The sequence below is a fragment of the Mauremys mutica genome, chromosome 10 (genome assembly GCF_020497125.1).
Source record: "Mauremys mutica isolate MM-2020 ecotype Southern chromosome 10, ASM2049712v1, whole genome shotgun sequence".
Classification (NCBI taxonomy): domain Eukaryota; kingdom Metazoa; phylum Chordata; order Testudines; family Geoemydidae; genus Mauremys; species Mauremys mutica.
Window position 1 is genome coordinate 39045177 of NC_059081.1, and position 23877 is coordinate 39069053.

Here is a 23877-nt window from a genome sequence, read left to right on the forward strand (position 1 = left end):
TTTTTGCAATGGCTGATTAAATTGACATAGGGGTCATTCAAAATCACTGGGGACAGATAAATTGAGAAATATTTGGGAATAATCCCTGTGAAAAGTCACATCATACACTTTGCTTGGTCCCTGTTTGTAACTGCTATGTTGATCACTTTCACTGTCATTAAGGTTGATGTTCTTCTAGACTGACTAAGAACAGGCACTGAAGTTCCATCATGTGCTCTGGAATAGTTAGTTCTCTAATTGTTTATATCTCTGTTGTTAAGTGTAGCAGTAGGTACCAGTGCATAATGTGAACTTGTAACCAAAACTTAACCATAACTGTCTAGAGTAGCTAGTCACTCTTTTCTGTTCTGGCCCTGGTGCTGCAGTGTTGGTACTACCTTACCACAGAGGTACAGAAGTCTCCTCCTTCTGAAGTTAGGCAGCCATGGCTGTTTATCCTAGGTGCTGAGAACATCTCTGTCCCACCTACCTGTAGTCATGTTCCAAAAATAAAAGCATCACTCCACAAAGTAATCGTTATTCTAAAGCATGGTACAGAGACAGTGTCTCTGCATGGGGGGAGGAACTAAAGCAAAAAATCCATCAACTGTAGGCCTTGCTTCCTGCACAGAGGAAGCCCACACTCTACCGTCTTGCAGTTGCCTTTCCAGAAGTTCTGGCAGATGTCTTTATTCCTGAACAAGGACTGATAATTAAGTGTTCAGGGCCTGAGAATTTATTCTCTCACATAATTCTTTTAAGCTCGCCAAACACCTTTCAAAATCTCCGTGAAATAACTGTAGTAGGGAGCTATACCATGAACCCTGGGATTAATATCCAAAATGATGTGCAGCTGTATCGTACAGGTCACATGTGAACATGAAGCAGGATTGCATAGCTAGTATATACATGCTGCATCATTGGTTTAACTGACAAAGTTTCAGTTCACTAGAGTAGGGAGCCATAATCGCTCCTATGCCAAAGAATAATATATATTGGAATGGGAATTGGATCCAGGTCTCCTGAGTGCCGGTGCGGAAGCCCACACAATGGCCCTGAGTTTTAATAGGAAAATATTTCTTGTGGGAATTGCAATAACTCCCTTATTATTATTATTATTTATTAAAAGGGCTTGATCCTTATTTCCCTTCCACTTAATATTCTTGGTCTTCAAGAAGAAAGCATACTAAGAGCTTAGTCATGAGTAAGGGCAGGAGAAAACTAATTTACAGAAAATTCTGGGATTTTTCAGTTTTGCTGGATATTTTTCAAAGGATTTTTTTTTAACATATGTTTTGGTGGTTGCACACATTTATAGGAGTTAGAAGTCCTATGGGATAGTGTCAAATGGAAGGATTTCAGGGAGCTGACTCCTACCCTGAAATTAAAGGAAGCAATGGTCAGTCCATGACAAGGGGGAAATGATTATTTAAGTTCTTGAATATGGATGCTGCCATAAATGAATACAAAAGTTAATAAAATATATGTGCAGATTTAAATTACTAGCCATGTGCTTGAACCAAAATCCCAGATGTGATTATTCCTGAGCTTTCAGGCAGTTCATATTCAAATATAGCAAAACAAAATAGTTGAAAATCAGGACTTTATACATCTGCCACCACTCCAAATTGAGGATTCTGGGTTTTCCCTTGTAAGAGGTAACCTCACAAACTTCTAAGCAATGTGAAGAATACAACTTTTTATAAAGAATTACCTATTCTGTCTTCTGCAAACAAAATAAAGCATTTCTGGCCATGACTGTAAATCTTATTTGTTATGCAGAGGTTGCTTTAGATTTTTTCTGTAGCTTTTTTTCCACTATGGTAGTAGCTAATGAGGGCTCCCATAGGAAGTGTTGATCATATTCAAACAGCTTTTTAATTTCAGTAGGGGAAAGAGTTGCAATGTCTTCCTCACCACCACTGGACTAGCCACGAGAGAGAGTTTGCTGCTGTTATTCTGTGGAGTACATGGGAGGGAACTTAAACTCTCAAACATACATGTTAAGCACAATGAATCAACAAATAACTAATGGATCATGCTGAACATAATTTCTCCTATTTCTAGATTTTCTATCTACACACACACACACACACACACACACACTGTGAGGAGTTACTGTAAGTGTTCATTGAATGGATGATTGTGTTTCTATTTTGTGGTATTTTTCCAGAAATACAAAATAAATTTTATTGTAAATGTTGATTTGCAGTTTTCTGCAATTTTGTCAGCTTGTGCAAGCATAAGTACTTTAATACATATAATAGTTCAAGGCATGACTACCATTTTATGGCTAGATAAATAGGTTGTGATAAATGTTAACACTATTAATGTTAAAACACACATGAACTCTGTTTTATTGCTTTTTTGTTAGTAACTACATTGTGTTGATCTTAAACAAATGTATAATTTTTGTTTTGCCTGATCCATTATTCAGTTAAATTAATGGTTCCAGGGAAAAATATTTATCAAATACTGCTTTAGAGAGAACAGAAAAGGTTTTAGTAAATGCACCTTCTTTGTCTTGAGAATGAAATGGATGCAAAGACTGATGTATGGATTTAAAATAGGCTCTTAGACAAAGTATTGTAGAGCTATATCTTAACCGGTTAATAGCTCTTTTTATAAATATAAAGCAAGTTAAATATAAATGTTGGTAGTACCAAACCATTGAGAATAAAACTTGTTTGTGCTGAAATCCATCCATGGTTTTCTGTCCTAAAAATCTAACTGAATGATGATAAAGTGCTATTCATTTGCAGGTGCATTACTTCTACTTAGGGGACTGTGGTTGAAAGGACAGGAATTAGTAGCATGTTGTATTAGCCTTTTGTAGTGTATTTTGTCCTAAGCATCTTAATTTCCCTGTTTTGAATGCTAAGTAGCAAGGGTCTTGGTTTAGAACTAATACCCATCATGCATGTAAACGGTGTGAAAGAGCTGCTTAGTAAGTTAACACAGTGTTCTTGTGTCAGTCCTTGTGGAAATAGATACAATACAAACATTACAGCTGAACTCACGGCAAACTCCATTAAGTAAAAACCTGGGTTCATTGTTCAGAGGAAAGTTTGAATAGAATGTAAGCTCATTTTGTTGAATGTAATGTCAGGCTTTTAGGGGTTGTATTGAGGGGTTAGGTTTTTGTTAAGTTGAGACCAATTCATTAAGTTTTATTGCCTGGTGAGAAGCAGTAATACGTTATTGTGAAACTTCATCAAATATTCATGGTTAAAGAGAAGTAGTAAATGTATTCAATCAAGTGGTCTTTGGGAGTTTGAAAGGGATTATGAAGTCTGCTCAGCTGATAGCCTCTAACATTCACTGTGGTAATTTAACAAAGGTAATTTTAATCTCTGAATTAAAATTTGCTCTCGAGACTCATGTCTCTGCCCTTCCCCCATATTGAGGTTACAAATCCAAGTTGTTGAAAATTGTCCTGTTACATTTCTGTGGAATATCATTTTGTCTCAAATTTAATTTTTTTAAAATATTTTGGCTAGGAGGTAGGCTCTCCTTCTTTGCATTTGTAATGTTTATTGTGGTTGGTCCTTGAAGCATGCATTTCGAGAGAGAGTGTGTGTGTGTGTGTGTGTGTGTGTGAGCGCTAGCTGCCACTCCCTCTTACTAGGACTGCCATTTTCTCAGTTACCTCCCCTATGCCTTTTGCTGGCTGCCATTGCTTGGCTTGGAGAAAGCAGTATCATGGAAGAACACACCACAGTCAGTGCAGTTTCAAAGATTTGCCAGCTGAAGAGAGTCTTAAGGAACAGTATGTGGACCCAGCATCTTACTTTGAAGAGTAATTGCACCACATCCATCACACGCTGGCAAATGGGAAAGCAGGAATTCCTATGTCTCTCCCAGTTCACAGCCTCCCTTTTATCCCACCATCTTCATTGGTGTTTATCAACACAGTATCTTCTCTCTTAACGAAGTAGATGTTCAGAATTAGCCTATCAAAATAATCCCTTACTAGTTGACAGCTTTGAGGAATATCCCCCCAACACTTCCAGTCTTTCCCCATTTCACATCATTGCCCTTTGGGCATACATTATAGCTACCATGAGACAGTGACTGGACCGAACTCCCTTTGGAGCCCTTTAATGCTGCTGCTTCATCAGCCAGAAGGGTCATTGTTAAGCAATGAAAGGTATTGCCCTCCTTCACCCTGGCACTCAGCACTCCTGAAATTAGACAGGCCTTAACAACTTTTCTTTTTGTATCGGGGTACTTTTTACAATAATTTGTTTTTCCCCGTAGAACTATGCTTTCATAATATTGTGTGTGGAATGCTAGCTTTTGATTTTTTTGTCTCTTTTTCTCACTCTTTTTTATTCTGTAGGCAGATGATGTAGAAAGCAAAATTAGAAAAATCATCCCTCCTGGGTTTTGCACAAGCACAGATGACTTTGTGTCTTTGCTGGAAAAGGAGGTTAATTTTAAGCCCTTTGGAACGTTACTACACACATATTCAGTTCATAATGAGGAAGCAGGAGAAGACATAACATATCAGATATATCAGGTATGAAAAAAGTTAAATAGATCCTTTGGGACAAACAGATACAGCTTGGTTTTGTAGTGATGTATTTTTAGTAATCTGTTGTAACCGCAATGTATAAACATCATTAGTTTACCAAATCTTTTTTCAGTGTGTGTCTAGTTGAACCAGAGTATTCTGCTTATAAATATTTTCCCACAGGAGTATTTAATTGTATTCTGCAGGCTTTCTCTTTTACCTCGGTGATGAGTTTCACCTGACTTCTCCTGGCTTTTTCCCTAGGCTGACATGACATGTCCAGGCTTTCGAGAATATCATGAAAGGCTTCAGACCTTCTTGATGTGGTTTATTGAAACTGCTAGCTTTATTGACGTGGATGATGAAAGATGGAACTACTTTCTAGTGTAAGTACAGTTCTAAAGCAACAGTGGAACTTATTACCTCCACAAAGCCTGCATTTTAATTGTGGCTGGCCAATTATTGGGACAGTATAATGATATTTTTCCCGGGAAAGAAAAACCATTGTTTATTAGGCTTGAGTTTTTCTCCATTATGCTTTAGGAGACCTTGAGAATAGAGCTGAATTAAATGCTGTTGTCCGTTAGAGCCCTGAATGTAGGCTTAAACAGTAAAATGAGCTTTGCCTGTGTTTTCTTTTACTTGCCACCTATTCATCTTTATAATAGGCAAGTGCACTAAAGTGCTGTAAAGAGGCCTGATTTATCCAAGTTGCTGCACACCAATTAAGTGAATTGTACATTCAGAACATAGCAGGTGTACCCATTGGGCTCTCACAGAGTAGCTTGCTGACACAGAAAATTCAGTTGGAGAATGGAAAAGAAAATGGACACTGCATGGGAGCGCGACTGTAATTGACCTGCTTGGCTTTCTGTTTTATCTGCAGATTTGAGAAGTATAATAAGGATGGAGCTACGCTCTTTGCGACCGTAGGCTACATGACAGTCTATAATTACTATGTGTACCCAGACAAAACCCGGCCACGTGTAAGGTAATTGGCAGCATAACACGTGCCTTCCCTTTTATTTCAGAAGAGGGAACTGCTGAAGTTCCCAATACTTGTTTATAATGGTGTTGATTTGTTGTTGTTTTTTAAAATCCCCATTATTAGCTGGCTATGCACTGATTTGTTTCATTGTTGCCCTCTGTAGCAGGGTGGACTCTCCAAACCAATTTTGAATATTTTAGCAATTTTTTTAAAAAATTGTTGCATGTTTTAGCCCCCAAATCACCATAAATTAGCTTTAATCCTTAAATAAAACGTTGCTCATAACCCAACATATTTAAATGTTTCAGTTGTTTCTTAGTTAAGTCCCTTTTTAATTAAAAAAAACAAAAAATCCTTTCTGTCTGTAGCCAGATGCTGATACTGCCACCATTCCAAGGAGAAGGCCATGGTGCTCAGCTTTTTGAAACTGTTCATAGATACTATATGTCTTCTCCAACAGTGCTTGATATAACAGGTATGTGAATGCTCGTTTTATTAGAGATGTGAATTCAGTTAGACAAAACTTGGAGCATTTGCTGCCTGTTAGCCTGCAGCCTAACTTTTGCATTCATCTGTCAGAATTAAATGGTCTTTTGAAGATTTAGCTTCAGTTTACTTCAAGGTTAATATTACCCTGTTTTACAGAAGAACTGCATATAATGCAACTCTTTAAATCCTGTACTTACAGAGAACAGCACACCAGGAAAATCCAATCCCTAGCATGAAAGGATTACCAGTTAATTAGCTATTTTATTGTGAGGTACACAGCTGAGTTTGCCGAGAGATTGAGCTTTCTCAAACTCCTTGATGAGTTTGCTCCTTTTAAACAAAACAGCAAATAAGAAAATATACTGATGGTAAAATATTCATGTTAATGTGAAGGCCAGAGTCTTTCAACCACTGGAAACATATACAGGAGTCTGGTGTCCCAGGAGCACGGGTAGTAGACTGATTGAAGAGCTGCATGAAGTCAGTGATGACCTTGCATGAATACCTGAAAAATATTAATGGGATTGCAGGGTGGAGAAGAAAGAAAAAGAATATAAAAAGAAGAGGTATGTGCTGCTTATAACAGGGAAAGGGATTGGCATATGAAACCACAGGAGAAATACTGTATCTGTAGCCCACATATTAGTCCACAGTATGATAAACAACTGTGAGAACAACGTCAAGTAGAATAAAACTCCACTCTGGGTGCTACTGCTATACAAATAACTTCTAATTGTGATATTTTAAAAAAATTATTCAAAGAGAAACATTAAGTACAATAAGACGTTTGCTTTCTTTCTACACAGTGCTGCAGGGTTATCAACTAATACATATAGGATATCTGGTCTCTGAACTTCAATGCAAGTCACAGAAACCTCACTGAAGCATCACAAACACAAACTTTTTTTTTTTTAACTGTTATGTAAAATGTATATCTAATTTCCTGTTAATGTAAAATGCTGTGGTTTCTAGTTATACAACAAAACCTTTCATATGATCCAATAAATCTGATTATGGCAAAGCAAATGAAACATTTGACACAAAGTATTCAGCATAGCATTACATAAGAGACGGAACCAGGATGTAAAAGGCAGATGACTAGTCTGTGTCTCAGTGTACACAGTGTGGTATGTGTTCTGACCCAGTGAAACTGTTCCAAAACAGATTTTAAATTGCCCTGTGGAATAATCAGCTAGGAACCATGGTGCTTTCTACACAGCGTTTAAAGGGTATATAAAAAGAAATTCATCTTTTCATTCATTTCTCATTGCCACTGCTAGGGAAAAGTTGGGCTGGACAGGCATAAGATGGGTAGGAAATTATGAAAATTAGATGGAATCTAAAGTTATAAGGTGGGCAAGGAAGGGGCCTCAAACTCAATGAGAAGCACAAGATAATGTGGATTTATAAAATTGTTGCTTGGTTGGAGTGAGTTGGAAGCAGTTAACTTGTCTTCAGCTTGCATATATATTTTACTTGGACTTGGCATTTTTTGTGAATAGTCCATTCCTACATTTAGTTTCAGTCACAGAAGACAAATTCTAAGTTGCAGTCCTGGCCCACGTAAGTGAAATGTACTTCCAACAGTGCTCATTACGGAGGAATTTTCCACCTTTTTTTGTCTTACTCTAATTCACCAGTTTCACTTTTACTGTCCTTTTTAAAAATCAGTCTCCAGTTTTTCCTTTTCATCAAAATTAATTCTGCTGCATATCCTCTTGCCTTCCTTGCAGGATAGGCTCATAAGGCTCACCATACAAATGTAGACCATTAGTCCACCAAGTTGATATACTTTCACTTGTAATGATCAGAAGCCTTTTCCCCTTCTGTGCCAAGAAAATAATTAGCCAATTGTGCAGTACTGTATGTGTGATGGAAAAATTCTGTCTTGACCCTGTTTATGTGGTCAGTTTATGCCCTGAAGCATGACACTTGATTATCCTTAAATCATGAGTGTTAATGGTCAGACATTTATCAACCCTTTTAAAAATCCAATTATTATGTGAATCTGGCTTCCTGTAGCACTGAATTCCCCAGGTTAAAGATCAAAAGCAGCTCCCAGGCTCTGGGGAGCCCAGTGTTTCTTTCAGATAAACTTTTAGTCAAAGACCTGTCTATGAAGGTTTAGTGAGGGAGTAAAAGCTGCTTGCAATGGTTTTGTAAACGTTTCCTGCTGAGTAGTTCATAGGTGGGAATAAGTCTGCACAAATGACTTCATGCTGGTTTGCATTGTAGCTGATTCATGTCTTTTTAAGTTTCCTTCCCACTTCCTACTCCCGGTAGCTCTACAGAACTATGATTTGAATAGAGTTAACTCCTTTTGCTTACAGAGAAGCATGTATCATGATAGACCATCAGATTCCAAATAAAATATCACTAACAGTGAGTCATTTTTAAATTAGAATCTCACAGGAGGTTTTTCCGTTTTCTATCCTTCATTGAAATGGAGTAGGTGTATTCCTGTCTCTATCACTATAGTTGCCTGAATACCCTGTCATATCCTGAGGTATAATGAAAACAGACCCAATGCTGTTATGATTATATTTGTTGTTGTTGTTAGGTAGATAGCGTTTTAATTTTTTTTTGACAACTTGAGGCCTGGTCTACACTACACAGTTAGGTCAACATAAGGCATCATTCATCAACCTAATTATATCAGTGTACACATTACAGCTCTGTCCCACTGATGTAAGTGCCCTACTATACCAACATCATAACTTCACCTCCATGAGCGGTTAGGGTAACATACCGGTGCGTTCCTTACACCAGCTGTTGGCTGTCTTGGCCATTTCATGGTTCTCATCTCTGTGCAGCTTTTATTATTTTTCTATAGCTGACATTTATAATTGGTATATTTTGGCGGTTATTTTCACTCAGTGTTATCCAATTCCTATGACTTGTACTATAAGAACCACCTTTAAATCACAAAAAATTGTCATACTCCAGGCATTGGGCGGCAGATGCCACTGAGTTTAAAGCAAGGAAGAACTGAGATTAATATTTGGTCCAACCCGCCTTTTAGTGCCTTACATATTACAACAGATTTTATAAGAAAAATCACCCATTGAACTCATACAATATAGATTCTATGGGATAGAAGGAGAGTTAGATATAAAATTAGTCTTAACCTCAGAAAAAGAAACAGAGAATTTATATTAGACAATATCTGAATGTGTAAGGACGTTGTATACTAAGTCTTTTAGATATATTTTTAAAACAAAATTTTAAGAATTTTTGGCCTACTGTGATCTTTTTTTAAACGTGTCTTATTTAGGTATGTTTATATTATGGCAGTACCCAAAATATGGGTGAATAATGAAGTACAGTTATGTATACTTTTGTTTCTGTGTTTTACAGATGTTGTCTGTCCTTACTTTTAGTAAGTTTCCCAAAATATCAGTTAATTAGATGCTTGAAAAAAAGAACAGATTACAGAAAGTTCATAGTTACTGTATAGTTCTGTATTCTTTCCAGCTGAAGATCCATCTGAAAACTATGTGAAACTCAGAGACTTTGTACTTGTGAAGCTCTGCCAAGATCTGCCTTGCTTTTCCCCCGAGAAGCTAATGCAAGGATTCAGTCAAGAAATGGTGACAGAGGCTCAACAGAAACTGAAAATAAATAAGGTATTTTAAAATCTGTATAGGTATACTCAGACCTAATTTAATCAAATCTAGTGCTTAGTATTCAAAAGTTTTCACAAACACAGTTTCTCTGCTCTTCAAGTTTCTAACACACACCTCCTGGTTTACATGCAGCATATTTCTGGAATGCATTTGGAAATGAAACATTTCATAGCTTACTATGTTTTTAGAAAAAACAGTTTCTTTCCTACAATGCTTTGGTACGGTACCATTAGTATTTTGGCATAAGACTTGACTAGGAGGAACAGTGTGTTTATACAAATAAAATATGGTTTAATTGGATATATAATAAAATACTGAAATGTAGAAAAAACTACTAAAAGGCAGATTCTAAGCTGCTGCAGAAGTGAAGACTGATGGTAAGCTCCTTATGGAGTGTTTAAACTGCAGAAGCGGAGCTGCAGAGTTGCTTAGCATCTCTGCAGGAACTCTGTTTCTTCCCTTAACTTTTTCTGGATACTCGGATTTATTTGAACCTCTGTTTTTTATGAAGTCTTTGAAAATACTGAGACCTAAGTAAAAAAAGAAAAGTGTACCTGTATTTTACATATGAAAACTACATAGTGGTGTAAGGGGAGAGCAGAGTGCAGACTTCTTGCATGTCTATGGGACATTACATTTGAATGGATAAATATTTAATATTTAAATGAAAACTTAGCTAAACATGTAGAAATAATAAACGTATCAAAGGTTCCATCTCTATTTAAAGAACATACAATAAAGGCAGAATAAATTCTTTTTAAATTCTGACAATATGTAACTTGATTGCACATATTTTGTTGTAGATTTGTGAGGCTTTAAGAAGTAGGAGGCAGTTTTATTAAACTATTCATTTTTTGTTAAGAAATTTCTTAACTCATTTCTTAAGTTAATAAATGGAGTTAATAAAAGTTAATAAAACCCGTTAACATAACCAGAAATTTGCTCTATTCCTCTAAATAATGCTTCATTGCCCATTATTTCTAGGGACTGACAAAAACATTTTCCTCTAGAACAGGGGTAGGCAACCTATGGCACGCGTGCCAAAGGCAACATGCGAGCTGATTTTCAGTGGCACTCACACTGCCCGGGTCCTGGCCACCGGTCCAGGGGGCTCTGCATTTTAATTTAATTTTAAATTAAGCTTCTTAAACATTTTAAAAACCTTATTTACTTTACATACAACAATAGTTTAGTTATAGATTATAGACTTAGAGAAAGAGACCTTCCAAAAACGTTAAAATGTATTACTGGCACACGAAACCTTAAATTAGAGTGAATAAATGAAGACTCGGCACACCACTTCTGAAAGGTTGCCGACCCCTGCTCTAGAACAATGTTCCCAAAAGCTATAGAATAGATGCAACAGAAGTGTAATGGCAACAGGAATCTTTATTTTTATTTTTTTTTCCTAAATTTGTGAATTTTGCTAAATACAATTGTATCACTACCTTGACTTGCCCCACTTTACTGGTTTGGGGTTTTTGTCCGATCCTCCCTCCCCATCTCCTAAATAGTTTAATTTGAAAATTGCTGTTCCATGCTTAGATACAGAACTGTGAGGAGGTGGCTTTAAAGAAAAGCAGCAAGTGGAGCAGCTCCAAATTAGCAATGGAACCACAGTATTATGAATTGCCCACCAACAGACCAGTCCCAAACTGTCTTTCAACTCTGGCTGCAGGGTTTCTGCCAATTAATTAGATGAACTCCTGTGCAGCTCATGCCTTTGTGACTCCAAGTGTTAGAATCATTTGCAGCTGAGCAATGCTGCTTCTGAAGTGCTACTGCAGTTGGTACAAAGGATTCTGGGGTGCATTAAAGGCATTGGTTGCATTGGGGGGAATTATTTTAGAAGAAACATTGGTAGAAGACTGAGTGAGCTGCCAAACTTGTTAGTTAGGAAATAGCAAAGAAGTAAGAAAGTGATGGGGGGAGGAAAATCATGTCTTTGGGCTTGGCTACACTTACAAATTTGCAGCGCTGCAGCAGGGTGTGAAAACACACCCTCTGCAGCGCTGCAAATTGCGGCGCTACAAAGCGCCAGTGTAGTCAAAGCCCCAGCGCTGGGAGCCGCGCTCCCAGCGCTGTCCGTTATTCCCCACAGGCAAGTGGAGTACGGACAGCGCTGGGAGAGTTTTCTCCCAGCGCTGGCGCTTTGATTACACTTAGAGCTTCAAAGCGCTGCCGCGGCAGCACTTTGAAATGCAAGTGTAGCCAAAGCCTTTGTCACTGCCCTTTGAATCTCTCATGATACATGTAACATCTTGAGCAAAATAATTGAACATGTAGCATTTTCACATCTTTTCATTTCTTAAATCATTCAGCAATAAGCTTGCAAATTATAACATTTTTATTCATACTGTTCTCCTTTTTTTTCCTTTGATTAGCAACACACAAGACGGGTTTATGAAATTCTCCGATTGCGTGCAACAGACATGGGTGATCCAGAACAGTCCAGAGGCTATAGGTTGGACGTCAAAAAAAGATTGATTGGCCCATATAAGGTGTATATGTCTTAAGTGCCTTTTAACACTTACTCCAGAACTAAACAAACATGGTTTTTGCTTCATTTCTATAAATACAGCTGATGCCAGTTATGTTGCCAATCAACTGTTGCTAGTTATGCAGCATGAAAGTGATCTATGCACAAAGATAGAGCATTTTTGTATTGTCTAGTGGAATCTTTTTACACTGCCATGCTGAAGATCCCATTTTACTTTATGTGCTAAAATCTGAGATATCCACAAAGTTTAAATTTCTAGAGGTATTTCTTACCTAACAGTTGTATTGCATTATTTAAATAATATGTTTCTTCTTCAAATGATTGCACATGTCCATTCTACTGTGAGTGTGTGCATGCCATGGGCACATTTGTCAGAGATTTTTCCCTCAGCGTTATCCATGAGAGCAGCATGAGCAGCCTCTGGTGCCTTGCGCCACTGCATGCAGGGTATCAAGGGCAGCATTGCTCCCTGACACCCCTTCAGTTCCTTCCTACTGGCAGTAGCAATTATTGGAGCTTCGATCCTTGTATTTACAAATCTTCCCCCTTTTAGCATATATAGTACGTGCACTATTAATTTTTAGTCTAATGTAGTGTGTTTGTACATAGTTAGATATAAGAGTAAATTCAGAGTCTCTTTTTCTAGAATTGGGTTACCGGTTCCCATTTGTGTACCAGGCTTGGACTAATGCCTTGTTCTACGGGCACTAAGGCCTGTTGCTCATATAAAAGTCTGTGCCAGTGAGCAACCCCCACACCAGCTGCCTTAAATGTGTAGGAGAGGCCTATGTGAGTGACGTGTCACATTTGTAGATGGTTCAAGCCCTGATCAAAAAAGGACAGGACTGCCACAATCAAGTACCTGCTTATGGAGTCTGTGCTTCGCCCGCCATTGGAACCTTCCCACTCGGAACAGGTACCTAGCACGGCCAATTGGTCTCCTGATCTGACTGGGTCCAGAGACAGATCCTCGTCACCAGTACCTAAGAAGAGACAACGTAAGTCTCCCGAAGCCTTCAAAATTGACAGTTAAGGCACCGAGTGGAGGCAAGGATTCAGAGATGTGACAAAGAGGCACCACCAGACACACTCCGTAAGCCAGCAAGGATTGCTGACTCTGGAGCCCAAGAAGGGTCCATTGAGACCAATCTCTGAAGTGTTGGCGTACCTTTGGATACCACAGTCAGGAGACCTTTCCAGTACCATCTACACCTGAGGCTTCTGAGGTAGCTTGAGAGTCACTGAACTTGCTGATGCTGGCTTCCCACATGGTTTAGGACTCCTGTCTGGTACCAGGATTGGAATTGCCCACTCCTACAGTCCCAGCTTCACCCCAAACCACCATTCAATACTGGGGGCTGCTACAGTTGCTGCACCTCTCTGTAGGGTTCCATCCAGGAGGAAGCCAGCAATGATGTCACTGGTATCCCCATCTCCAGACTCAGAGCCAGTCTCCTCAGTTCCAGTGACACTGTGGTCGTCATCACAAATCAGTGGGTCCTAAGCACAGTGGAACTGTGATACACCCTTCAATTTATTTCAATTCCCCCCTTCCACATCCCTCTTCAGGGACCACTCTCATGAGAGCATTCAGGAGGTCCAGTCTCTCCTCATGGGGGACATACAGGAAGTTTCCCATGTCATTCAGAGGCTTGTTAATCCCAAAGGCAAAGGAGGATCTTTGGACTATTTTAGATCTAAGGGACCTAAACGAGTTCCTAAAGAAAACAGAATTCCAGATGGTTACTCTAGCATCTGTTATCCCTTCCTTAGATACAAGACACACATTTTCACATGGCAATTCACCAGAGCCACCAAAAGTTTCTCAGAAGCATGGTCAATGGTTCCTATTACCTATTCATACTGTTGTCTTTCGGCCTGTCAGAAGCCCCTCGCGTATTCACTAAATCCGTGTGCTGGGGTTCATATACTCCTTTCTGTACTGAATTAACATAAGTTTTGTTTTAAGTTAGTTTTCACATTTCACATTCTTGAAACATGATCACCTTGCATACCCATTTTTTCACTAACAGTTGAGGTTTTGCTGTATATCTTACAGTCATAAGTATAGTTTGAAATAACAAGCGCATTACTTCTGTGGTTGAATAAATTCCAGTCATGCTGTTTCCAAAAACCACTTCTCAAAACAATTGCAGTTAAACTAACTCACTTGTACCTACCTCACTTTCCAAATTATAACCTGTTGTTAAACAGCTTTTCATATTGCCAAACATTTTCTCATCTTTACATCACAGAGATGTATACAACTTACACTCTTAATACCTTTCTTTTACTGGTGGTAAGGTCTTATATTTATAAAGCATTATGAGATCTTCAGTTGAACAGGGCTGTATAAGTGCAGAATATTGCAGACTACCCACAACTCTCAGTCTCATGATAGACCTATTCCATCGTACAGCTCTCCCCTAGATTAATGAAGAAAGTGCAGAAAATCAAAACTAAAAACTCTAACACTTTCACTCCTTTAGAATTGTCCATGTTAACAAAGAGATCATTGTTGAAAATACTGAACTAAGATACCACATCTGTTCTTACTGGTTCACAAGTTGAAGGGACTGCTGAAGTTGAGAATGTTGTGATGAATATAATCGCTATAATTACAGATATTCCTTTTTTTCTTAACAATTCTTTTAAAAAGCAAAAGATTTGGTATGAAAATGAACAGGAGAATATAATTGTTTGAAGTTGAGGCTGTGGATTACTTATGAAGTCATGTAGGGCATCAAAAGGGGAAAGAAAACTTTCTCCAAGGGAGATCACAGAGAGAGGGCTGATGACTCAATTACAACTTTTTGTTTAAGTGTTCTATTTAGGATATTAAAAGAGCATGGAAGTAGACTGTCAGCAAAATAAGCAGAGGATTTGTTTTGTGACCACTGAAGGATTTGTGACTTAAAATATGATTCTGCTGTGAAAGGTGACTATGTAAAAACAGTACGTTCTCAGCTGAGGTGCTCCATGTGAGTATTCAAAGTAAGATCTGCTTACTTTGGTCAAAAGAATAATTTTTTGTTTTAACTCTTATTTGCCCTGCAGAACCAACACACAGCATGCAATAGTGAGTGGAATTGTGTTTCTTCCCAGACATCAGTGGAATTGTTCTCATTTTGTACCCAGTCCACCAACTGCAGGGAGGTACAGCCCACAGCTGCTGTTATGGTGGCAGCTTTATAAAAGTTTCTTGGAGCCAACATCCCAGCATGTATAGACATGGAGTGTATCAGCACAGTCCCTGTACATTGCATATACATTGTGGATGCTTACTCTCTACTTCAGGCTCATTAGTAGGCCTGTTCTCTACTGGGCATTGTTCCCTTCATCTCTTCAGTTCTCCTTCTACCCATGCCTGATGGCAACAGGATCCATCAATCAATGCTCTTGTTATGAGACCAATAAGAAAATAATTTCTACTGTTGTCTCCCATTTCAGCAGAAATAGTTTGTTCCTCAATGATTTACTTCCCCAAACAACTTGTTCCAAGGGAACCCACTCTTGGAACTGACATATCAGGATCTCCAAAGCAGCAAGCTTCAGAAGCTGGTGTACCCACCTAGGCTCCCTGATGTGCTGGCCAAAGTATTCACAGGAAAATGGTCATTGGAGCATCAGTTGACCAGAATTTGGGTTTATCTGGTATGTGTTGAAGAAATTTACTCTTTCCCTAGAATCTATAAATTCTTACAGATTGTGGCAACAGAATGACCCTAAGCAGTGTTGCCAGATGTGGGGGCACTTTGGAGTTCCTCTTTGTATAGAGGTGATCAGGATTATGTCTTGTATTGAAAGGCCGTCATAAGAAGCAGACAGTTATGTGCAGGGATGTCTCAATAAGTGCCCGTGCCAAAGAGTAGTAATTAAGTTAAACCAACATGTTTTACACACCTTCCCTCCCAACTTGTGGGGTCCCCAAGATGGAACTTTTTCTACAACAATTATGTTCTTGTTTCTATTCCCAGCACTGACAGAAGTCTGCCTGGAAGATGGACACCTTTTCCTTCAAGTGGGAAGTTCTGTGTCTTCATGCCATCAATCATTAGCCAAAGTTGCCATGAAAACTGGCCTGAACTGGGCTTTTCTACTGAACTCTAGGTTTTGGCTTTCTTATGTGAAAGCAAGATCTCTTAAAGCTGCCCAGTAACCAGAGATCTCCTGACTTGGGCTTAATCAGGCACCCAAACCTGGAGACGAAGGGTGGTATTTTCAAAAGCACTCTGTATTAGCTTAACTCTGCTCCCATTGAAGTCCATGCAGATTTTAGGCTAGTACTGAGCACTTTAGATAAGAATATCCCACCCCAAGAAGCTGAACTTTCTGGACTCTTACCTACTCAAGGGATCTGGGAGAATTATCCTGAAATCTGGATGAGACTCTAAAACTAAGATTTACAACTGTATTGTTCTGCACTTGCAGCCTGGTGTGCCCCCTTTGGCATTAACCCTAAAAATATTATTTTTAAAAAAGCTTTTGTCAAGGTATTGCAGGGTTGTTCTTGTCGCATTCCTCCCCCACCCCCAAGGGTGTTGGGTTCGCAAAGGCTTATGTTCCAACTATCCATGTTGCCCTTTGGAGCTTCACCATCATCTTCTGGATGTTAAGAAGGCTAAAAAGGACTATCTGGACAGAACAAAATTCTTTCTGCGGATAGAATTGCCTTTTCATTTTTTATGGAGATCATGAAAAGCCTCAAAGCATCAAGACCAATATAGCTAGTATGAGTTTGTTCTGCTATTGTTTGGGTCTCACAATCAGCAGAAAAACTTCCACTTCGAGAGCACAACCAACTATGCCCATGATAGCGTCAGAAACAGCATCTTACAAGCTTTTCATGGCTGTGACCTGGTTGTTTCTGCTGTTTTTACTAAGCATTACAAAACTGATATCGTAACCTTGTTGGATGCTGCTTTTTGTTACTGGGTCCTGCAAGATGACCCTTTTCTTGTTCCTGTATTCTTTTCCTTACTGTTTAATTTCCAGTTGGGCCAGGACTGGTGGATTGATGATAGTAGGAGAATGGAACAATTCTTTTCACTATAAATTGATCATCTACCCAGTCCAGCAATTATTTTATTCTCTCCTTGGAGTTGTTATTGATTGCTGTTGCTGGGCTCTTATTGTTAGATGTGGATATGTTTTGCTTAAGGTTTTGAAGTATCTACTGGGAGTATGTTGAGGTACCTCTTGCCTTTATAGATTGGAAATTGGTGTCTCGAATCTTCTAGAGAATTGCTTTTGTGACAACAGCTATGAGCTGGATTAAGTATATACTGGTAGGAAACTACCAGCTTGCAAGTAAGGAACAAAAATGTCACATTACACATATTCATTTGCAGTCCAAATTGTCCCTTCACTTACACCTGTGTAATACCAGTGAACATAGTCGAATTGCACAGGTGTAACCGGTTGCACAGGTATAAGTAAAGGCAGAATTTGGCATGTAGAATCTTACAGGTGACAATGAGAAAAGAAAGACTTTAACTTGACAGTAATATCTCAGTTTGGTAGCTTATAAAGAAATAAAAAGCATGAATAAATTTGATCTTAAAATAACTTCAACTTTCGTGGACCCTCATGATGCCACTTCAGCTATTTCCAAGTACAGCTACACTATAAAAGTACCTTCCTGCCTTTCTGAAAAATTAATTATGTTTTAAGAATGAGTAATATTAGGCTTAAATTCATAGGTGATACTGTTCAAATTAAATAACTTTCAAAGAAATTGTAGGTGTGAGGGGAGATTGAATTTTTTTTGACAGCAGCTTCCTGGAGGCTGCAAGGAATAGTGTGAAGAGTGAGACTGAAAAAACTTGAACAGTTATACTGGTGTCTGAACTGGTGAATGGAAATGGGCACCTGTTTTCCCTCCTTCCTTTCTTTAAAAAAAAAAAAAACAAAAACAAAACTTGAAAGTGCAGCTGGGTCTGGAATTTTTCAGCTAAACATTCTTTTTTTATCAGAAAATGCCAGTTTGTCAAAACCTAAACTCTTTGAAGGAAAGAGATGGTTTAAACGAATTTCCCATTTCAGATTTTTTTTTGAAAATTTCAAAAATGTTGAAACCTCATTTTGATGGTTTTGAAATGCAAGTTCCATTTTTCTGTTCAAAATGACTTTTTGTTTATAAATTTGTTACCTTATAGTAAAATGTAAAGATCTAAATCAAAGTAAACATTTCAAAATTATGAAAATGAAATGTTTCAGTTCTAATCTAAATTTTTTGGTATGGGAAAAGGTTTTGACATCTTGAAAATTCTCATGGGATGGGAGCCCAGATCTACTTGAAAGGCTCTAAGATTCAAAATATTGTTATCTTTCTCTGCTTTCTGGGAAATGACAGTAAAAGCAATATGTGGTGTGTAGAAGGGCTTTTACTTTGAGACTGAAATTTCTTAAGAATTTTTCTTCTCTGTTTTACCAGAGACGGTATAATTACATAGACATCACAAAGGGTGATTCATTGCTAATGTACTAGGCATGTAGGACAGTGATTGTAGTGCTGGTGATGCATGAATACCTTCTTTTCAGCTAGATACTATTGTTGTAGAAATACCAATGGTGGTACTGTGAGGTGGAGAGACAAAGCAGTGGTCCTGTCTGAAGCAGAAATGAGAAGTGCATATGCACACAAATGAGATAAAAACACTGAGCACATCTCTTAAAAGCATTGCAATTCTGAATGACTTGCTTTCAACAAAACATATTTTTCTCACATGAAACTTTTATCTGGAACAGCTTTCTCTGACTTCTCAGCCCTTACAGAGCTGTTGTTGACTAATGTAAAAATATTGGCTCATGAAGACTGACCAAACTTGAATTGCAGACATGAACATTTAAATAACTGACATTCCAATACTTTCACTTCTGGTAGCATTTAGATTTTTAACTATACACGTTTGATTAGAAGAAAATCGCTAATTGATATACTTCCATGTATAGCTGAGGAAAAGACAAGAACAGCAATAAGTGCTTGTTTCTTCTTGGTATTTTCATTAGGATACAGATCTGTGGAATCATGATATATGCACTCATTAATATCCTAACAGTGTACTGCAGTAGCTAGTTCCTTTATGAAAAATGTGTATGAATACTGCTATGACCCAAGTGATGGGCCATTAGATATTGTAGAAAGGCAAGGAGTACTGGTTCAATCCTTTCCAGCACCACAAAATAGGAGGATGAAAGTGGTGTGCAAAAATCTTAACAGATACAGAAAAAGCTGCAGGACAAAATTTATAAGGGGGAATAAGTGAAAATCAGAATTCTCTAGTGACAGTGCAGTGGGAAAGTAATCATGCAAGTATAATGGAGTCAAATTGTTGCAGGCGCACTCTCACTCTGACATATATTGATTATTTATCTATTGGTCAGTGCATCTGAGTAATTACATCTTAAAAACAGGAATGGAATATAGTAAACCTGAAAAGTGTCCTAAAGAGTATTTTAGGAGGAGAAGCCAGTGCAAGGAGCGTGTGGTACTAGCAAACTGTTCCATTAACAAACTAAATTATTCCCATCCCAGAGGTGAAAGTACTGGTAGTGGTAGGGAGGTAATATGAAGAACAAAAAAACAAATAATTGTGCTGTTCCACTGGAAAAACAAATGCCAGGTGGCACAAATACTAGAATATTAACATGCTATATATTGAACACTGTCTCCCTCACTATGGATGATATATCCAAAACTTACTACAGGAACACTCAAAACCCACTCAGAAAGGGTGTCTTTGACACAACATGCTGCCACTTTATATCAGTGGAAACTAGTATTATGTTTGAGCTCAGCTGACCAAAATAGTGATGACCCTTTTTTCAACACTGAATGGAACTTAGTCCCCCAGTTTAACTCCTGCTTCCAAGTCAGAGCTTTTAGTCTATAATGTATTACCAAGAAGAACAGAGTGGCAGCATGAGAAGATGATGTCCCATCTGTGCCACTTTAGACCTACTTGCATAGACAAATGCAACACACAGGTGACAGTGCTGTGACAGCTCTGACATACTTGCAATTTGTTTCTATTGGGATAGGCTGGGAGAAGATTATTTAGGTGGAAAGTTCAGGAAACTAAGCTTTTTCTTACTGCTCCTTTCATATAGAGTAAGCGCATTTGCTACAGAATTGGTAACTTCTCGTGGTGATAGCAAAAACAGTACTGTAATCTTTACTTTAAAAAGTTTTCTGATAGAGACCGTCCCCAAGGGACAGTAAGAAAATTTGATAACCACTATGAAAGAGGTAAAGCCCTGTTACAGATTAAGAACTCATTGAGATAGGAAAATAAATAGCCAAGTCTTGATGGAGAAGAGGTTAATAGGAACAGAGATCATGAATAGGACTAGTGGTGGGAAAAGCGGTGGGGAATAGTGAAGTGGTAACATTTGTAGATGACATGAGTCAAAATTAGGAAGGACTTGAAGAACTTGGAAAGAAGCAAACAAAACTAAGGAATTGGGCAACTTTTGATGAAGTACAAAGTAGTCATTGGTAGGACAAAACACACTGAAAGTAACAAGAATGCTCTTGTACGCTACTAGGTTTTGAATTAGTGTTAACATCTCAGGAAACACACTTAGGCTACGTGTACTGTTCAATGAAGTCCTCTTACTGCACAGCTGTGCTCAAATAACGTTAGGCTGTTTTTAAGAATAGGCTAGAAATCATGCCAGTATATATTTGATAATACAGCCTCACTTTCAGTGCTATGTTCAGTTTTGGTCTTCATCGCCCAGACACTAATGGAAAAGGTCCAGAGAGAGGCAGTGAAAATCTAGTTTAGGGCCTCCATAGAAGGAGAGACTAAAAAGATGAATGAGAAGTCAGAGCTTGGAAAATGGGGGGTCACTTTGTCCATCCTCCTTGCTGATGCTGGATTGTTCTTGGTCTATTAATGAGTGCTTTGTCCAGTCTAGTTTTTAAACAATGTAAGTGATGTGGGCTTTCTTTGGGAAACTGTTCCAGACCTTTAATTTTTACTGCTATTCAGCCTATAGTTTCCGTTGCTCATTTTCATCCCATCATTTCAGGCTATTTACTCGAGGTCAGCCTAAAGAATTCCTTCTCTTTAATATTTTTTCTATTAAGTTGGTGAAAGTACAAGAAAGGAGATGTATGTAAAACAGCAAGTGGTCTAGAGTGAGCCAGCTGAGTGCTCCTTTTTAACCTTTCCCTATAATACAAGAACAAGAGGCCACTCTAAATTAAAATGTAATACGTTTTTTTCTCAACATATAATTAACCTGTGGAAATAGACTGCCTCTTGGTAGCATTGAGACATTAGCTTACTAATATTCATAAAAGGAACAGACAGACATTCATAGGAATATCATCTGCAATTTAAAAACCAAAAGGCATTTTAATGCTTGGGTACAGTTTAGGCACAAACTGACCACCAGCTGGGGACAGAAATTCTCTTTTGTCTGCATTCATGCTATAATTGTAAAATTAGGTCCATTTTGTGGGGGTTTATCACTTGCTCTGAAGCACATTACTTTGGCCAGAGGGTACTGGATTACATGACACCTCCTCTCTTCCTCTATAGCAATTCCTTTATTTCCCTGAGTTTCCTAACTGGAAGTGGACTGAGAACATCAGCGTTGAGGAAGTACTTAATCCCATATTATCTTTAATCAGTATTTTAAATTCCTAATAGGTTTTGGGGAGAGGGGGTTGGTAGTAGTTAGGTATAATTTATTGATGGGTAATGGGGTGGAGGTATATGGAGGAGCTTACCAATTAGTGAGGAAACATTTTTGAGGTGCATTCTTGTCTGTTATATTGCGCAACAAGTGACCCATTATGTGTTTCCACTAATCATTCTCCTCTGTTAGTGTTTGTGTGGGTGGGTGTGTTTTACTGCTGTTCCCAAATATTGATCACCCACATACGATTTTTTTTTGCATCAAATATAATTATTAGGCCTTCCTTGCTTATTCTTGGATTATTTTCTAAGTAGTGGAGGAAGGGTGGTTAAAGTTAGTTTTTAGTGGATGTTAAATAGATTATGCGGGAAATATCAGTTATATGGGAAGATCAGCATAACAGTACATAGGCATGGTTAATACTGGTAGAGGAGTAATATATAAAGTAGTATCCGTTCAGATGGTTACCAAAATTAAGGTCAATATAACTTTTTTTTCAAAACCAAACCAACACCACACACAAACAAAGCCACCTGTGTGGCATAAAAAACAAATGAGTAGTACTACTCCCAGTCTCTTAGCTTCAGGAAAAAATACAGAAATCTGGATACTACCTTTTTAGTTTATTATGTACCTCGTTGTTTAGACTTTCAAGGGAAAAAGTGCTTTATGAGGAGAATTTACCCAGCCTCCCATTGCTCTTGTTTAAAAGTAGGGACATATTGGGAAGAAATACATACTAATAAAAGGAATATATAATTTTGGATAAGTCTTTGAGACTCTACTGCTGTTCACTTCATTCTAAAAATACAACTATCTGCCAATAAAGGTGATGACATTATGTTTAAACCTGTTTATTTAATTGTTTAGAAAAAGCAAAGAGAACTTGCCAAGATGAGAAGATGTCTGAGACCGGAGGAGTTGACGAACCAGTTGAACCAAATAGACCTAAATATGCAGCATGAACAGTTAGAAGAGAGCTTCCAGCAACTTGTTTCAGATTACCGAAGGATCCTAGAACGACTTGCTCAGGCATGAGAATTCTACCTTTCTGTACAGGAAACTTGCAGATTTCTATACATTGTGTTGTGAAGCACATCCATAATTGCTACTTAATTGCAAAATCTCATGTGACGTTTTAATCACATTTAAGATGACTTTTTCTGTGTGTTTTTTCTGTGCATTTTGAATATTTTCTATTTTTGTGTTGTAGATTTAAAGATGGTTGTACTTAGGTTTTGGGGCACTTACTGCTTAAATAAACAAGAATGTAGATTCTGAGATGCACTATCACTGCAAGTGTTCGGGTCTTCTGTACAGTTTTGTTCAGATGCTTAGTGAGGCTTGAGATGAAGCAGATTGGACCACTGTAGCCTAGAGTATTGAGATTGTTAGCGACTTCTTAAATAGTTCAGTTGTTCATAAGGTAAGTTAAAAATAAAACCAAATTATTTCAAACGTGAAATGTTTGCATTAATTAGTAGAAAATCTTTACAAAATTCTATTTCATTCTCCTGCCCTCTGCTGTTCATGACCTGCTTCGTGCATACACTGTTACATGGCCCTCATCATACGACCTGAGCACATCTTAAACAATATCAAATCCTCATCCCCTCCTGTCTATAGGAATAAACATAAATAGTAGTGATTTTTTAGCAATTTTTAATATGTTTGTGTTGAAAGATGACTGAGTGTGGTAGAAAAGATTTGTTGATGGAATGCTAATTTGAAGAAATGGACTTCACATTTGGCTCCAAAAACAGATCCATGGTCATTTTCTCTCTAGGGAATTCATGTTGAAACCATTAATAAACAGTAACATATTATTATGTGTTTTGTTGAAGAGTTTTAAAACTATTAATGGTTAAGCAATTGGCTTAGCCTATGGAAGCATAGCTTCTCCTTTCAGTGTGCTTAGGTTACTTATTTAATGTTCCACACTCTCTTCTGATGGTATTTACCTGAAATCCCATAACCAACTCCTATAACTCACAGCTTTCAGAAACTACCAGTTTTTCCGTTAACTCCTTAGCTCTGAGAGTTGGACTTTTTGGCAAAGTTTGCCAGAACAAAAACTTGAAAAATTGAACTGATGACAAGAACACTCAAGTTCAATTGATGCTAC

The 23877-nt window shown here is 38.0% G+C and overlaps 1 protein-coding gene across 1 annotated transcript in view; it reads left to right on the plus strand.

Moving 5' to 3' along the window:
* HAT1 (histone acetyltransferase 1) overlaps positions 1-23478 on the plus strand; it is a 42883-nt gene extending 19405 nt beyond the window's left edge. The window contains exons 5-11 of the mRNA XM_045033132.1: positions 4322-4501; positions 4760-4881; positions 5382-5486; positions 5852-5958; positions 9447-9598; positions 11983-12099; positions 22623-23478. Of these exons, the coding sequence (XP_044889067.1) occupies positions 4322-4501; positions 4760-4881; positions 5382-5486; positions 5852-5958; positions 9447-9598; positions 11983-12099; positions 22623-22790 (951 nt within the window). The 3' untranslated portion in view covers positions 22791-23478. The remainder of the gene's footprint in view (positions 1-4321; positions 4502-4759; positions 4882-5381; positions 5487-5851; positions 5959-9446; positions 9599-11982; positions 12100-22622) is intronic.
* Positions 23479-23877: the final 399 nt, after the last annotated feature.